This window comes from Ammodytes marinus, assembly GCF_949987685.1.
Source record: "Ammodytes marinus genome assembly, chromosome: 5".
Lineage (NCBI taxonomy): Eukaryota > Metazoa > Chordata > Actinopteri > Uranoscopiformes > Ammodytidae > Ammodytes > Ammodytes marinus.
Window position 1 is genome coordinate 67947 of NC_137234.1, and position 16263 is coordinate 84209.

At 45.6% G+C, this 16263-nt stretch overlaps 1 protein-coding gene across 1 annotated transcript in view; it reads right to left on the minus strand.

The window, feature by feature from the left end:
* nup160 (nucleoporin 160) overlaps positions 1-16263 on the minus strand; it is a 37672-nt gene that overhangs the window by 15115 nt on the left and 6294 nt on the right. Inside the window, 11 exon segments of the mRNA XM_080028431.1 lie at positions 2028-2193; positions 2461-2560; positions 3269-3439; positions 4211-4294; positions 5105-5173; positions 9689-9770; positions 10083-10180; positions 10703-10939; positions 13131-13318; positions 14173-14395; positions 14804-15014. Coding sequence (XP_079884557.1) covers positions 2028-2193; positions 2461-2560; positions 3269-3439; positions 4211-4294; positions 5105-5173; positions 9689-9770; positions 10083-10180; positions 10703-10939; positions 13131-13318; positions 14173-14395; positions 14804-15014 — 1629 coding nt within the window.

Sequence of the window (16263 nt, forward strand, 5' to 3'; positions counted from 1 at the left end):
CAATGCAGCTAGCTATCAGGAGATTTAGGAGCACTTCATGCTTCCATCTGCTGAAAAGCTTTATGGAGATGAAGATTTCATTTTTCAACAAGACCTGGCACCTGCTCACAGTGCCAAAACCACTGGTAAAGGGTTTACTGACCATGGTATTACTGTGCTCAATTGGCCTGCCAACTCTCCTGACCTGAACCCCATAGAGAATCTGTGGGATATTGTGAAGAGGAAGTTGAGAGACACCAGACCCAACACTGTCGATGAGCTTAAGGGGCCACTCACACTAGTGCCGCGGCCCCGTGCCAAAGCTCATTAGCATACTAAAGTCTAGAACGTTTGGCTAGTGTGACCACGCCAACTGTATTCCAGCACGGAACAGCCCCTTGGCCACGGCACACCTGGGAGAGGTGTGCCGTGGCCAAAGTACAGATGCTAATGAGATGACACGCGCACAAGGAAGCGCACAGGCGGCGTTCCTGACGTGAATTTATTAAGGATGCATTGTCCGTTAACGTCCACTGCCTTACTAGTCGGCACCAGAATTGCCCACTATAATGTGTGAGAATTAACGTGTGTGTAAGCCTAGGTGTGGGCTAATAAAAGAGGGAGAGAGCTAATTAGGTCGGCTCAGAAAGCACAGCAAAAAGGTTTTCGTGTTTACTCACGTTCGTCAGATGATTTTTTTCTTTTTCCTCCCGTCAGCTGTCATAACTGCATTTACGCATGGCGGTGGAGACGCACCCAAAACAAGACACCGCGGCCCGGTGATAAGGAAACAGTAGCCTACACTAAGGTTTAACAAGAAACTTTATAAAGACACTTAAAAAAACGATCTCTGCCCATACAAAAAGGTCTGACTTGGATTTGATGGAGCGATCGATGTGTACAAAACCATCCGGATACATATGGTCTGATGACGGGCCGTTATATTAATAATAAACAGCGTGCTGCACAAATATGAGACTGTCCACCGCAACCTATTATGTAAAGGCTACATTTTAAAAAAAACAATAGCTTAAGGATTCTCGTTGCTCTAATGTGGAAGTGGAATATTTGATGCAAATTTGGCCGGATGAAAATATTCACAAACAGTCGTATAGCCTACAAGTAGACTAAGCTCCAAATCCTAAACGCGCACGGTGACGTAGGCAAGGTGCAAGTGTGCCCAGGCCACGAGCAGTGTGAGCACGGGCCAGCGAGGGGAGTGGGGAGGGGGGGGAATCGTGCTGAATCGTGCTGAGCACGGAACAGGCAAACGGCACTAGTGTGAGTGCGCCCTAAGGCCGCTATCGAAGCATCCTGGGCCTCCATAACACCTCAGCAGTGCCACAGGCTGATTGCCTCCAAGCAACGCCGCATTGAAGCAGTCATTTCTGCGAAAGGATTCCCGACCAAGTATTGAGTGCATAACTGAACATAATTATTTGAAGGTTGACTTTTTTGTATTAAAAACACTTTTCTTTTATTGGTCGGATGAAATATGCTAATTTTTTGAGATAGGGATTTTTGGTTTTTCTTTACTTTTTTGCCAAAATCATCAATATTAAAACAATAAAAGGCTTGAACTACTTCAGTTGTGTGTAATGAATCTAAAATATATGAAAGTCTAATGTTTATCAGTTCATTACAGAAAATATTGAACTTTATCACAATATGCTAATTATATGAGAAGGACCTGTATATAAACTCACGTGTCATTAGAGGGTTAGGGTTTCCAGCGCGCTCTCTGCTGCCCTCTCTGGTGACTGCCTGTCTGTCTGCCTGTCTGCCTGCCTGTCTGTCTGTCTCTATAGTATAAGTATATATAAACTCATGTGTCGTTGGTTAGCATGCTCTCTAAGGCGTTCTCTGCTGCCCTCTCTGGTGACTGTCTGCCTCTCTGGTGACTGTCTGTCTGCCTGTCTGTCTGTCTGTCTGCCTGCCTGCCTGTCTGCCTGCCTGCCTGTCTGTCTGCCTGCCTGCCTGCCTGCCTGTCTGCCTGCCTGTCTATAGGGGTTAGGGTTAGGTTAAATGGGTTAAATGCCTGTACGTACGTGTCGTTGGTTAGCATGCTCTCTAAGGCGTTCTCTGCTGCCCTCTCTGGTGACTGCAGGTGCTCCAGGCTTTTCTCCAGCTCATAGGCCATCTCCATGGAAACAGCATCCGTCACCAACCGCAACGCACGCACCAACGTCAGCACATCACGGGAGGTATCTGGGTCTGGGCAGGGGAACAGAATATGGAAAAAAAACGATTAAAAATTGACGCGAAACGATTAACCGATTATCAAAATAGTTGGCGATTAATTTAATAATCGATTCATAATCGTTCCAGCTCTAGACACAACCTTATGTCATAAAATGGTCTGTCTTTCTTTCTGTGAGTGAGTGAGTGAGTGAGTGAGTGAGTGAGTGAGTGAGTGAGTGAGTGAGTGAGTGAGTGAGTGAGTGAGTGAGTGAGTGAGTGAGTGAGTGAGTGAGTGTGTACCTTCAGCTATGGGCGTCTCCTCCTCTGAGAACAGATACTCGTCGTAGGAAAGGTAAAGGTGATCCACCGCGAAACAGGGAAGTAGGAAGGACACGAAACCCTGGAACACACACACACACACACACACACACACACACACAGACTTTAAAAAAAGTGACAGCCCTAGTGTGTGTGGCTGTGTTGTAAATGGCCTACTAACGTCCTCAGCATGTATATACTACATTCTGTCTACTTAACCATCCATTGTGTATGCGAGGTTCATCAGACCATTTACACTGAAGTATACAGAAGCAATAAAGAACTAAAAAAAAAACTTCCATGTCGTTTGAAAAGACGCAATGCATTGTGGGGCGGTTGAGTAGGACAAGTTAGTTCTCATCCGGGCTTTTCTCACCTACACAAACTCGCATCCACAACCACAACATACTCAAATTGAAGAGAAAATAAGTATGAGTAGGATGTTAGTAGGGCTTTTTGAACACAGTGTGTGTGTGTGTGTGTGTGTATGTGTGTCTCACCTTGCGGAGTAGACAGGCCGTGTGTGTGTGTGTGTGTGTGTGTGTGTGTGTGTGTGTCTCACCTTGCGGAGCAGACAGGCCATGTGTGTGTGTGTGTGTGTGTGTGTGTGTGTGTGTCTCACCTTGTGGAGTAGACAGGCCATGTGTGTGTGTGTGTGTGTGTGTGTGTGTGTGTGTGTGTGTGTGTGTCTCACCTTGTGGAGTAGACAGGCCATGTGTGTGTGTGTGTGTGTGTGTGTGTGTGTGTGTGTGTGTGTGTGTGTGTGTGTGTGTGTGTGTGTGTGTGTCACCTTGCGGAGCAGACAGGCCATGTGTGTGTGTGTGTTGACAGTCAGGCCCAGGGGGAGGGACAGAGCCTCCTGGTACTGCAGACAGCAGCCGTAGAACTTTGACCAAAACTCAACCTGCAGCAAACGATACTCCTCCTGAGACACTTCAAACTCTGTCACACTGCTACGGAGCTGGGGAGAGAGACAGGCAGGCAGGCAGACAGGGAGGGAGGGAGGCAGACAGGCAGAGAGAGAGAGAGACAGGCAGGCAGGGAGGGAGGGAGGCAGACAGGCAGGCAGACAGACAGAGAGAGAGACAGAGAGAGAGAGAGAGAGAGAGGCAGAGAGACAGAGAGAGAGAGGGAGACAGACAGGCAGGCAGAGAGAGAGAGAGAGACAGAGAGAGAGACAGAGATAGAGACGGAGACAGACAGACAGGCAGACAGAGAGACAGAGAGGGAGACAGACAGGCAGGCAGATAGAGAGAGAGGGAGGGAGGGAGGGAGGGAGGGAGAGAGACAGACAGGCAGAGAGAGAGAGAGGGGGAGGGAGGCAGAGAGAGACAGGCAGGCAGAGAGAGAGAGAGGGAGGGAGAGAGAGAGAGAGGGAGACAGGCAGACAGACACGCAGGGAGGGTGGCAGACAGAGAGAGAGAGAGAGGGAGGGAGGGAGGGAGAGAGACAGGCAGGCAGACACAGAGATACACACACACAGATACAGAGAGAGAGACACACACACACAGATACAGAGAGAGAGACACACACACACAAACCACAGAGAGACACATATGCACACGCGTTAGTTTACACTTCAGCACTTTTCTGAAGGTTATTACAGAAGGATTTTCCTTTTGTCTGAATTATAAGAAATGTTCTTCTTAAAAAACTAATGAAAACGACCTGGACATGCAGACAGACAGACAGACAGACAGACAGACAGACAGACACATATGAGTGTGTTTACCTCAGTCTCCACGGCAACCGTCACTTCCTTCTTCAGATTGTCCCACGAATAATCAGTGATCCTCTCTGAGCCGCGACGGAAGATCTACACACACACACACACACACACACACACACACACACACACACACACACACACACACACACACACACACACACACACACACACACACACACACACACACACACACACACACACACACACACACACACACACACACACACACACACACACACACACACACACACACACACACACTTGAAGGAAGTCCACTTCTAGGCAGATGTTCAGTCACTCTTAAAGCTCTCCATTTGTAGATGATCTGCCTCACGGTGGACCGATGGAGCTCAAACTTTTTTTAAATTAATTTATAACTGTCCCCAGACAAATGTGCAGCATCACAACTCTATTCCTGAGATCCTCTGAAATTTTATTTCCCTTTTGGAATGTCTGACCTGTGTGGGTTCACTTTGGTGAGCCTAAACTGACCAGGTTTGATCTCTGTTTTATCTAGTGCCGCCCAATTTCTTCCCTAAAGATCTCTCACTACATTGGTCCATTCCATCACTCAATTCAGCCCATCTGATTGTGTTAACCTGCTCGATTTAAGCAATGCAGCTCAGGGTTCACAAACTTTTACACATACAAAAGTTGGCAAATAATTTGTTTTATTTGTTTTAACAATTGATTCCAGAAAATATAAATATTGAATTGATAAACAAACATCTGTTATTTTGTATAAAAATGTTGATAAATTAATTAATATTGGTTAAACTAAGTAAAATTCCAAAGAAACATACTTTCAGCAGCACTGTATATAGATAAATAGATGGATTGACAGACAGACAGACAGACAGACAGACAGGCAGACAGACATGCATATATTCTTCTCACCTGCAGAGCTTTGATGATGGCTGAAGCTGTGAATCTCAGAGGAGAGAACAGAACCTCCAGGTAGGTCTCCTGGAAACACACACACACACAGACAGAGGGAGAGACACACACACACACACACACACACACACACACACACACAGACAGAGGGAGAGACACACACACACAGGGAGAGACACACATACCATTTCAGATCACTTCATTATTCATCAGTCAGTGCGTTTACATGCAGACTCATAATCGGATAACTAAACGAATAAGACTTCAACAGGACTTGTAAACTGCATGTAAACACCTTTATCCGATCTACTTCGCACACAAATCGGCACATTAACGGACAAGAGAAGTCAGATAAGAACACCTAGATAACTCGTTCATAGTCGGCATTCTCTCTGCATGTATACAGGGATCGGACATCGCATCGGGGTTTGCGTTCTGCGTTGCTCGTGAATCCCTGCAGAGGATTTCACATGGAAGTGGAAGGAGACGACGTAAAAAATAGTAGTAAATTGCTGGAAGGGAACCGGACGTGGCCCTATAACCACTTGTTGAAAGCATGGTTGAAAGGGCTACAGCGCCACCTAGCATAGTGGAGACAGCCATGCATCGGACATTTATCCGATTCCTGAAAGGCCATGTATACTCAGACAAGTGACACGGTCCATTCGAGTGTCTAGTTCGATATTTTCATTCATTTTCATTTTCCTTTATTTAACCTCGAAAGATCAATTGAGGGGTGACCCTCTTTTACAATGACGTCGAGTTTGTACATATACACAATATACAATGAGAATACATAACAAGTTTACACACACACACACACACACACAGACAACAACAATTTAAAACATTCAGATCAATTGAATGAGAGACATAATAGCCTAATTAAAACAGTTACAAGTGTAGAGGGGCTGATTCAAAATAATAATTTTAAATTGGTTAACAGTTATGAGTGTATTTATTTTAATTGTATGTTGTAGGCTGTTCCAGGAGTCAGGGGCACTATGGCTAAAAGCGGTTTTACCAAGCTCAGACCGGGCATAGGGGACATATAACATGAGCATGTCAGTTGAGCGGGTTTGATAAAGCCCATCTGAAATAAGCAGCATTTCTGTCAAATATAGTGGTAGCTTTCCAGTCAGAGCTTTATATATAAAAATATGCCAATGTGCATCACGTCTCTCCTTAAGGGAGGACCACCCAACCTTTTCATATAAAACACAATGGTGTGTATCATAAGCATCTCCTGTAATGAATCTCAAAGCAGAGTGAAATACAGAGTCTAGGAGTTTAAGGCATGAACGAGATGCATGCCGATAAACCACATCACCGTAATCAAGGACAGACATAAAAACTGCCTCAATAATCCTTTTCCTACTGAACAACGGGAAGGTGGCTTTATTCCTATAAAAATAGCCAATCTTTTGTCGGAGACGACAGACAAGATTTTTTATGTGAAATGTAAAAGAGAGTTTTTCATCTATCCAGATGCCAAGATATTTATATTCAGTGACTCTTTCAATATGAGATCCATTATTTGTGTGAATAATAAGATCATTAAAATGTGTAATTCTTGCTCTGGAAAAGCACATATATTTTGTTTTTTCTATATTAAGGACAAGCCTGAGATCCACTAGACAGTTCTGCAGGGTGTTAAAAGAGCTCTGTAGGTTCTGAACAGATTGTTGCACTGAATCAGAAATGCAATACAGTACAGTGTCGTCAGCATACAAATGGGCATGGCAGTTTTGTAGTGATGAAACAATGTTATTGATGTAAATTGTGAATAGGACTGGACCTAAAATTGAGCCCTGCGGAACACCATTTGTAACTGTTAAAAACTCAGTTTGGTAGCTTCCCAGCTTAACTGACTGCTGTCTATCAGAGAGATAGTCCCTAAACCAGCTACATGTAGAATAATCAAAACCAATTTCATGCAGCCTCTCTAAAAGCAAATGGTGATCTAAAGTATCAAAAGCTTTTGACAGATCAACAAAAAGTGCTGCACAGTGCATTTTTTTATCGATAGCTGTAACAATGTTGTCTAAGACCAAAGTGACAGCAGATATAGTACTGTGGCCTGCCCTAAAACCAGATTGAAATGGACTCAAAATGGAAGCACTGGATAAAAAGGATTTCAACTGAGTATTAATGACTGATTCTAGAATTTTTGCCAGGCATGGGAGTTTGGAAATTGGCCTGTAATTGTTAAGATCACTTTTGTCACCCCCTTTATGTAATGGAATGACGTGAGCTTTTTTCCAGACTTTAGGAACAATACCAGAAGAGATGGAAAGATTAAAAATATGGGTTATTTGTTTTGATATGATAAGTGCAGAGAGATTTATTGAAAATGGGTCCAAATTGTCCTCTCCCATGTACTTCCTGGGGTTGATGGCAAGAAGCGCATCTACAACAATACTTGTTGGGACTTGAACAAGGCTGAAAAGAGGAGTTTTAGAGACAGGTGGTATGCTATTTTTATTTCTCGTGGTGGTAGGCGTAGAAGGCGTAGATACTCCATTGTGAAAGAGTTTACCAGCAGCTATAAAGTGTTTATTGAAAGCTAAACCAATTTCTTTCTGATCATTTAAAATATGATCATTTATTTTTAACTGACTGGGAACAGTGCTAGAATTGTTTTTGTTATAATTCACAGCCTTCCAAAATAGTGCAGGGTTGGAGTAGCAGTTTGAAATTAGTTCGAGGTAGTAGTCTGATTTAGCTTTCCTAACCATGGATATGCACCTATTTCTGATTTGTCTGAAAGCAGTCCACTTGGAGTTTTCACCAGAGCGTCTAGCTAGGGACCATGCTTTATTTCTCTCTGCAAATATATCGGACAATTCATTTGTGAACCAGGGGTTTGATCTATTTTTTACTCTGTGCTTTTTAAGGGGTGCATGCTTGTTCAAAATGGAGGAGAAAGTATTGGTGAAAAATTCTAAGGCCAATTCCACATCAGATATTTCACTTGTGAGATGAATGTCACTTTGATAGAGTTCATTTAAAAATGCTTGCTCGTTAAAACCTTTAAAATTACGCTTAATGATGATTTTGGGTTGAGATTTTTTAAGATGAATACTTCTGATACAGGCCACCGGGCAGTGATCACTGATTCCAAGCTCAAAGACACCAGCAGAAACTATTTTATTGCTTTGATTTGATAATATTAAATCGATCAAAGTTGATTTTGCTGGGTTTTTTAGATTTGGTCTTGTGGGCTCAGTTATTATTTGTGTAAGATTTAGGTTGCTACATATTTCTTTAAAAGGTTCAGAGGCACCAGAAAGCCAGTCAATGTTAAAATCACCCATCATAATGACCTCTCTATTTACATATGGAGAGATTAAATGTGCTAGCTCACTCAAGGAGCTATTTACTGCTGAAGGGGGCCTGTACACACCAATTACAACAAAACAATCATTGGATGATAAAGACAATTCCAAAGCAATAAATTCAAAGCAGCTTCGAACAGAGACAGCATGTAGTAATGATACAGAATAATGTGATTTAACATAGACAGCCACTCCCCCACCCCGTGTGGTCCTGTCTATTCTGAATAAACTATAATCATTTATTGCCACCATAGAGTCATGTGTACTGCTCTTCAACCATGATTCAGTCAGAACCAAGACATCTGGGTCAGCCTGAGATACTAAGATGTTAACATGGTCTAGTTTATTGTGCTGAAGCAAACTTCTTATGTTTAAGTGAAGAAAACCCAAACCCTTTCTTGTTTTGAGGATGTTTGGTGAGTTTAGCTTTGATATGCTCATGTCCAGGTTATCAACAGCGGGGTGGTCCAACACAATTGACCTATTACACATAATAGGTACATTTTTCAAGTTACTTGTAATCCCAAGTGGTCTGTGGCGTGACCTGTAAAATCTATGAGGAGGGATTAATGATGATCTGACAGACTGACATACAGGGATTGGGTGAGTTTTTATAGTAATGGATGTTCCAGGCCTGGAGGGGGCGCTAGAAGCATGGGGACTAGTGGTCATGGAGGCTGTGTCACGTGAGCTAACTACCTCTTGACTGACCAGGTGTGGAGATAGTCAATCATGCTGGACAGAGTTTGCAAGAGGAGTGACGCTAGGAACCGATTTTATTGTTAAGAGCATATTGCTGGCCAGAAGATGTTTCCCTTGTTTGTTTAAATGCAAACCATCGCTGGCAAAGAAAGACGGTCTGTTCCAGAAAACGTTAAAATTGTCGACAAAGGGAATGCCCATAGAGAGACAATGTCTTAGATATATGTCTTAATCCAATCTAGTTGTGCCATGGAAACGCACTGAGTGATTCTTTGATGGATGATAGACACACACAGGCAGAGAGAGAGAGACAGACACACAGACAGGCAGAGAGAGAGAGATAGACACACACAGGCAGAGAGAGAGACAGACACACAGACAGGCAGAGAGAGAGATAGACACACACAGGCAGAGAGAGAGACAGACAGACAGGCAGAGAGACAGGCAGAGAGAGAGAGAGACAGACAGGCAGAGAGAGAAAGACAGACACACAGACAGGCAGAGAGACAGGCAGAGAGAGAGAGAGAGAGACAGACAGACTCACTCTGGGATCCAGGTCGACGATTTGAACTTCTTCTTCAGGTGGAGGCTGAACAAACACCTGGTTCCACTGAGCAGCAGAGTTACTGAGAGACACACACACACACACACACACACATTATGGTTCAGCCTTGTTCACAGCACACTAGACGCCTGCCCTGTGTTTATTTAGGTTCCCATGTTAAAGGTGGAGTCAGTGATTCTGGAGAACACTTGTTGTCTAAATCATATACATACATATCAATCAATCAATCAATCTATCTATCCAACGTTCCATCCATTTATTTATCTATCTATCTATCTATCTATCTATCTATCTATCTATCTATCTATCTATCTATCTATCTATCTATCCATCCATCTATCCATCCATCCATCCATCCATCCATATGACTCACTGTTCAAAGTTGATGTACTTGACGACGGTGGTGTTGGATTCGTCCAGCCAGACGGCCCAGACGTCTGTGGGGGTCAGAGCGAAATCCACCAGGGTCTCCTGCACACACACACACACAGGGACAGACAGACAGACAGACAGACAGACAGACACACACACACACACACACACACACACACACACACACACACACACAGGGACAGACAGACAGACACACACACACACACACACACATTTAGATGGAATGAGTTATTAATGCCCCTAAGCCTGGACTGATCTGGGTTAGGGTCAGTCTGCTTATACTCCCAAAGGCGTCAGTGGCTTGTCTGCTTTGACAGAAAGTCAATCATGAAATTGTTTCTCCATAAGATGATGACGTGTTCAAGGCTATCGCTGGCTGTCAGTGAGTGAGTGAGTGAGTGAGTGAGTGAGTGTGCGTCTCTGCATGTGTGTGTCTGTGAGTGAGTGTGTGTGTCTGTGTGTATCTTACCTGTGTAGTGAACAGAGAGCTGATGTGTTTGAGGCTATACTTCTGTCTGTCTGTCTGTCCCTGTGTCTGTGTGTCTGTGTGTCTGTGTGTCTGTCTGTCTGTCTGTCTGTCTGTCCCTGTGTGTATCTTACCTGTGTAGTGAAGAGAGAGCTGATGTGTTCGAGGCTATACTTCTGGTTGTCTGTGGCCACCAGCTGCAGTACAGTGAACTGTCCACTGGAGGGAGCGTTGAGGTAGACAGCCAGACAGAGGCCAGTGGAGGGGCAGAAGGTTAACCTCAGTCTGTGGCCCAGCCCGGCCACGCCACGCACTCCTTTACAGGCCGGCATGTAGTCCAACATGTCTGCTTCTAACAGGCACGTCTGGTCCTATAGGGGGGGGGGGGGGGGAGAGGGGGGAGAGAGAGAGGGAGGGGAGAGAGACATTAACAACATGTCTGCTTCTAACAGGCACGTCTGGTCCTATAGGGGGGGGGGGGGAAGACAGAGAAGATAAGGCAAGTTTATTTCTATAGCACTATTCAGACACAGGCCATTCAAAGTGCTTTACAGGGGCAAGATTAAAATACATAAAACACATTATAAAAGCTAATGAATAGAAGTAAAACATTTAAATATAATAAAAAGTACAGGTTAAAATGGAAACAGAAAAGTCTTCAGACTTGATTTAAAAGAACTGAGAGTTGCTGGAGACCAAGTTTTCTGGGAGCTTGTTCCAGAGATTTGGTGCAAAAAAACTAAAAGTGTGTGTATCTCTGTCTCTGTGTGTGTGTGTGTGTGTGTGTGAGTGTGTGTTGGGGGGGGGGGGGGGGGGTGTGTGTGTGTCTGTGTGGTGCGTGTTGCTGTCTCTCTCTGTGGGTTAGGGTTGTGTGTGTCTTACAGTGAAGGACCACATCCTCAGCTTGTGGTCCTGGGTTAGGGTTGTGTGTGTGTGTGTGTCTCTCTCTGTGGGTTAGTGTTAGGGTTAGTGTGTCTGTGTGGTGCTCTCTCTCTGTGGGTTAGGGTTGTGTGTCTCTCTCTCTGTCTCTCTGTGGGTTAGGGTTGTGTGTCTCTCTCTCTGTCTCTCTGTGGGTTAGGGTTGTGTGTGTGTGTCTTACAGTGAAGGACCACATCCTCAGCTTGTGGTCCTGGGTTAGGGTTAGGGTTGTGTGTCTCTCTCTGTGGGTTAGGGTTAGGGTTAGGGTTAGGGTTGTGTGTCTCTCTCTGTGGGTTAGTGTGTGTGTCTTACAGTGAAGGACCACATCCTCAGCTTGTGGTCCTGTGTTTGGGTTAGGGTTAGTGTGTGTGTGTGTGTGTGTCTCTCTCTGTGTGTCTTACAGTGAAGGACCACATCCTCAGCTTGTGGTCCTGGGTTTGGGTTAGGGTTAGTGTGTGTGTGTGTGTGTGTGTGTGTGTGTGTGTGTGTGTGTGTGTGTGTGTGTGTGTGTGTGTGTGTGTGTGTGTGTGTGTGTGTGTGTGTCTCTCTCTGTGTGTCTTACAGTGAAGGACCACATCCTCCGCTTGTGGTCCTGGGTTAGGGTTAGGGTTGTGTGTGTGTGTCTTACAGTGAAGGACCACATCCTCAGCTTGTGGTCCTGGGTTAGGGTTAGGGTTGTGTGTCTCTCTCTGTGGGTTAGGGTTAGGGTTGTGTGTCTCTCTCTGTGGGTTAGTGTGTGTGTCTTACAGTGAAGGACCACATCCTCAGCTTGTGGTCCTGGGTTAGGGTTGTGTGTGTGTGTCTTACAGTGAAGGACCACATCCTCAGCTTGTGGTCCTGGGTTAGGGTTAGGGTTAGGGTTGTGTGTCTCTCTCTCTGTCTCTCTGTGGGTTAGTGTGTGTGTCTTACAGTGAAGGACCACATCCTCAGCTTGTGGTCCTGGGTTAGGGTTAGGGTTGTGTGTGTGTGTCTTACAGTGAAGGACCACATCCTCAGCTTGTGGTCCTGGGTTAGGGTTAGGGTTGTGTGTGTGTGTCTTACAGTGAAGGACCACATCCTCAGCTTGTGGTCCTGGGTTAGGGTTAGGGTTAGGGTTGTGTGTCTCTCTCTGTGGGTTAGTGTGTGTGTCTTACAGTGAAGGACCACATCCTCAGCTTGTGGTCCTGGGTTAGGGTTAGGGTTGTGTGTGTGTGTCTTACAGTGAAGGACCACATCCTCAGCTTGTGGTCCTGGGTTAGGGTTAGGGTTGTGTGTCTCTCTCTGTGGGTTAGGGTTAGGGTTGTGTGTCTCTCTCTGTGGGTTAGTGTGTGTGTCTTACAGTGAAGGACCACATCCTCAGCTTGTGGTCCTGGGTTAGGGTTAGGGTTGTGTGTGTGTGTCTTACAGTGAAGGACCACATCCTCAGCTTGTGGTCCTGGGTTAGGGTTAGGGTTAGGGTTGTGTGTCTCTCTCTCTGTCTCTCTGTGGGTTAGTGTGTGTGTCTTACAGTGAAGGACCACATCCTCAGCTTGTGGTCCTGGGTTAGGGTTAGGGTTGTGTGTGTGTGTCTTACAGTGAAGGACCACATCCTCAGCTTGTGGTCCTGGGTTAGGGTTAGGGTTAGGGTTGTGTGTCTCTCTCTGTGGGTTAGTGTGTGTGTCTTACAGTGAAGGACCACATCCTCAGCTTGTGGTCCTGGCTCAGAGTGAAGATGAAGGTGTCCTGCTCCAGCTCCCTCACAGCCAGACAGAGCACCAGCTCCCCGCTCTGCTCCCCGCGCATCGCAGACGGCATCCAGCCAGACAGACGGGTTAGCATGGAGGTCAGCTTCAACTCTACCATGGACAGGCCGCCTGACAGACAGACAGGCAGGGAGGGAGAGAGAGACAGGGAGGGAGGGAGAGACAGACAGAGAGAGACAGACAGGGAGGGAGAGACAGGCAGGGAGGGAGAGAGACAGACAGACAGGCAGGGAGGGAGAGAGACAGACAGACAGAGAGAGACAGACAGGGAGGGAGAGAGAGAGAGACAGAGAGAGACAGGCAGGGAGGGAGAGAGACAGACAGGGAGGGAGAGACAGACAGGGAGGGAGAGAGAGAGAGACAGGGAGGGAGAGACAGACAGACAGGGAGGGAGAGACAGGGAGGGAGAGAGAGACAGGGAGGGAGAGAGAGACAGACAGAGAGAGACAGACAGGGAGGGAGAGAGAGACAGACAGACAGAGATATAAGTCAATCTGGTTTATAAGGAGAAAAGGGTTAGAGGGTAACCAGTAGTGAGTTGGGGTGGGAAGAAAACTCAGAGTCAGATGTTTATATATATTTTTGAAAGAATCAAGCATCGAAATGTACAAAAGAAATTGTTGCGTCGAGACGCATCGATAATCGTTCTAGAATCTAAATGGTTGACCTCTGAATCGAGATCAAGAGATTCCCTAGTAATGAGTTCAGATAGCAAACCTTCACACAAGATCTAATGTTAAGTATTTTTGAACTTGGCAGACTCTGTGGGAACCTATTTATAAATTAAGTTAGATGGCTATACAGACAGACAGATAGACAGACAGATAAACAGACAGATATACATACAGACAGATATACAGACACACACACACACAGACAGACAGATAAACAGACAGACCTACAGACAGACAGACAGACCGACAGATAAACAGACAGACCTACAGACAGACAGACAGACAGTTTACCCTGTGCTCCGTGGGGGGGCAGGCTAACCACCATCACCCCCCCGTGCGGCGAGGCCAGGGCGTAGTGGGCGTGGCCAGAGTGAGACAGCCAGGCGGCCGCCGCGCTGGGGGAACCTGTCTGTCCTATCGGGGACGGGAGGGCCGCGCTGTGAGACGGGTCACAGAGAGACAGCTTCCCCACGTCTGTGAAGATAGACTGCATGTGCACCTCTGTCACCAACTCCTGCAGACAGACAGAGGGAGAGAGAGAGGGAGAGAGAGACAGACAGACAGACAGACAGACAGACAGACAGACAGACAGACAGACAGAGGGAGAGACAGACAGAGAGAGAGAGACACACAGGTCAGAAAATGAAAATTAAATGCACATTCCTAATATATTAATATTGATAATAATGTAAGTGAGCGTGGCTGAGTGTGTGTGTGTGTACTCACACTGCGGTACATGCGCGTGTGTGTGTGTGTGTGTGTGTGTGTGTCTACTCACGCTGCGGTACATGCGTGTGTGTGTGTGTGTGTGTGTGTGTGTGTGTGTGTGTGTGTGCGTGTCTACTCACGCTGCGGTACATGCGCTGTGGGGTGTAGACAGACAGACAGACAGACAGACAGACAGACAGACAGACAGACTCACGCTGCGGTACATGCGTTGGGGGTGTGGCAGCAGCAGCCTGTGAACGCTCTGATTGGTTGCCACCAGGATGACCACGCTGCTGAGAGTCTCCTGGATGGCCACGCCCCCAGGAAGCACAATGCATCCTGGGAACTGGAGTCTGACGGCCGAGTTCAGAAGGTTTGTGTCCAGAGACTGTTCCACCAGCGTCACAGAGTCACCGGACGTCGACCTGGAACCAAGGAAAAGAGAGAAGATAAGACGGACCGAAAGACATGAAGAATGAGAATGATATGAGATGAACAGCAGGCCAGGGGCCGGTTTCCCAAAGCCTTCGTAGAGCCTTCTTAACTCTACGTCATTCGTAACCCCTACGTAGAGTTCCTACTTAACATTTCGCCGAAACGTTCTTTGCTACGAATCTCTTTCGTACGTCCTACGTTGGTAAGGTTGGTCTGGAGCGCCCGCAGAGCCTTCTTAGCTCTACCGTAGGGATGTTTCAGCTCTCATTTGTGTCATTAAACTAATAAATCTGACTGTATTTCATATCAAACGGACACAGCGATGACTGTATTAAATAACAAACTGTTAAAAACGATAACTGTATATAGCGTACATTTCACATTTAAAGTAAGCTATATATGTTAGCAGAATACCATTCACTCTGATTCACAAAGTGTTCAAACTATAAGTAGCCTACATAGTCATCTAACTGACTTGACAATCAGCATTAACTGATTGGATGTGATGTCCGTCAATATGAAAATAGGCTACTTTATACGTGATACACTACAGCCTACAGTCGGATCGTTTTTATCAGTTTGATATTTAATACAGTCATTGCTGTGTCCCTTTGATATGAAATACAGTCAGATTTATAAGTTTAATGACAAGTGAAGTCCCTGCGATCGCTGTGGCATCGCCAGAGATAGGCTTGGCTACTACAGACCCCCACATTTCCTTCCGTAAGCACCATGCGTAAAACGGGCACGAGTGACATCCCTGTTGCGCATGGAACTGCCACAAGTCATTCATGAAGAAAATAATTGCTGGAAACAATCTTAATCTCCTCCGCTGTTTCTATATTTTTCTATAGCCTAGGCTACCTTTTTTAAATCAGTAGGCCTATAGGCTATGGTAATACGTTCGACCAAGGTTAACACTAGAACCATCGCACTGTGTTCCACACACTGCGGAGCTGTCAGCTGAGCCGGCTCAGCTGACAGCAGAGTGCGTCGGATTCTCCGCCTCAAAACATGTAAACGTGTGAAAAAATTAATGAATAATCAATTAAAGCTTACCTTAAAATAAGTGTGCCATGTTACTGTTTATTGTATTTAGGATTTTAGCTCATTTGGACGCTGTTTGGGCCGTCTGTTTTTGTTGATATAGGCCATTGGCGATATTCTACTTTCAGTTTCCTTACTGACCCACCACGAAACGTGATTATTGTTCTTAAAGATACTTAGATTATAAAGCAA